This window comes from Echinops telfairi, unplaced genomic scaffold, assembly GCF_000313985.2.
Source record: "Echinops telfairi isolate 266 unplaced genomic scaffold, ASM31398v2 ScPeMD7_5;HRSCAF=22, whole genome shotgun sequence".
NCBI lineage: Eukaryota > Metazoa > Chordata > Mammalia > Afrosoricida > Tenrecidae > Echinops > Echinops telfairi.
The window spans coordinates 12,939,670-12,941,718 of record NW_022103901.1 but is presented as its reverse complement, the minus strand read 5'-3'; the positions used below and the strand labels follow the sequence as shown (position 1 = coordinate 12,941,718).

Genomic DNA, 2,049 nt, shown 5'->3' with positions numbered 1-2,049 from the left:
AACTAAAGCAACTCCCTGCCATCGGGCCAGTGGCCGACTCCTGGCGGGCGACCCTATAGGACAGCAAAGACCTGTCCTATAAGACTAATCTGTGACATGAATAGAAAGCCTTGCTCATCTTTCTTCCACAGACGTTGGGTCACTATCCAGCAGCTGGCCTTGCGAGGAGCAGCCTGAGGTGTAACTCCCTAGGCCACGGGGCTCCTTTCAGGTGGAACAGTGGATCAGGCCACGTGGCTCCTTCCGGTGACTCTTGGGGTATGGGGTGAAGTTGAAGAATACTGATCTATTTGACAGGTCGCTAGATTAGGGACAAAGGTGGGGGGGGGTGTCTTGCTGAATGCCTTTGCTAAATGAAAACTAGCTGTTCATTGCCACAATAAAGGGGTTGGCAAGAAACCAGGCACAGTAATTAGATACCGATGGGAAAATCCAGAGTGAGCATGTGCAGGCTAAGGCCACCTAGGCATAGGTGAAACTAAACCTGGCCACAACTGAGACACATGCCATCACACAGGTGCGCTTAAACTCAGCCAACAAGGTTGGCCAATACCCTCAACCACGCCTCCCCAGCCAGTGGAGATAGGAGGGAATAAACGCCAACTATGGGCAGCCCTTGGTCCTTCTTACCTTTCCGGTATGCTCTGCAAGGGGGGTGGGGCTGGGGAAATCTCTCCTGCCTGTGGGTGTATGGGTGCTTGCTCTCTTGGCCTCTGCGGATTTTCCTGCTCTTGGTTCCACATGCGTGGCTTCCCACTTCTGTTCCGGAATTCTTTCCACATGGTTTTTCACGTTCAGTCTTGAACGCTGTGAGCTCCTTGCGCAGCCCTGCATGTTTTCCAGAAATACCTGAAGTTCCCCTTGGGTTACAAAAGTGCTCTGCTGCGTGAATTCTTTCAGCGTTGAGAAGCAAGAACTGAGGTAGACCACTCCAGAAACCTAACGTATTTCCTATGCATGTTCAAGAACTGAGGCAGACCACTCCCTCCAAGAACCTAACATATTATTCCCTGTGCATGTTCAAACGGGGAGGACCCTGGGGCCACCCATTGCAGAAGGGTCTTGGAGGGGATTGCTACATCAGATGGAGAATTTAGAGAATAGAACGGCAGATCACAGAGTATCAAGAGGAGGGCAAGGCTTAGGTGCACCCTAAAGGGATATTGGTTTGGGGTTCCAAGACCATCAATCTTCATGGGAGCTTCATTTTCCTCCTGAGGAGTGGCTAGTGGGTTTGAACTTCCAACCTTCAGGTTAGCAGCTGAGATGCAATCCGTTAATATGGCCCTTCTGGATGAAATTCCTTCTGTGGGTTAGTAGTTGGACTCTATGACGGTGGCTGTCATCCCATTTTGGAGGGTGTTCTCTGCTCTACTCTGCTTCTGAGAGGCAAGGATGGCAAGATTTCCTCTTACATTCTTTGGGCATATTGTCAGGAGAGACCAGTCCCTGGAAAAGGACATCATGTTTGGTAAAGTGGAGAGGTAGCCAAACAGTGGGAGGCACCTGACAAGATGGATTGACACTGTGGCTGCATCCATGGGCTCAGGCATAAGGGCGATGGCCAGGGTGGCGCAGCGCCGTGCAGTATTCCGTTCTGTTGTGCATGGGGTTTTTTAGTTTACGTTTGATGGGATTTGGGGGTACTCAAATCCACTGCCAGGAGTCGATGCCGACTCATGAGGAGCCTGTGGGGCAGGGTGGAGCTGCCCGGTGAGTGGCTGCCTTGTCTGAAGGGTCCTCTCCATTCTTGTGAGTGGGCAAACCTACGATATGGGACAAATCCTATCCCCACGTCTGTCACCCAGCCTGGGACCGCAAGGGATTGAGCCCCTCCGTGTGTGGTTTTGTGAGTCGCCATGGTAGTGACTCAGGGGTTCTGTGACCTCACGCTGATGGTCCCCCTCATCTGGGCTGAATTGTCTCTGCCCTGTGTAAGACTTAACAAAGGTGTCTCTATAAATTACATTTAAATCCAGGGCCTCTTCTCTCCCCTAGAACAAGACTTAACCGAAAAACTTATATAAAAATTTATGTGGAGGGTAGGAA

The 2,049-nt window shown here is 51.0% G+C and overlaps 1 protein-coding gene across 1 annotated transcript in view; it reads left to right on the top strand.

The window, feature by feature from the left end:
- Window positions 1-1,859: 1,859 nt before the first annotated feature.
- NSUN5 (NOP2/Sun RNA methyltransferase 5) overlaps window positions 1,860-2,049 on the top strand; it is a 6,527-nt gene continuing 6,337 nt past the window's right edge. Inside the window, exon 1 of the mRNA XM_030888845.2 lies at window positions 1,860-1,934. Coding sequence (XP_030744705.2) covers window positions 1,860-1,934 — 75 coding nt within the window. The remainder of the gene's footprint in view (window positions 1,935-2,049) is intronic.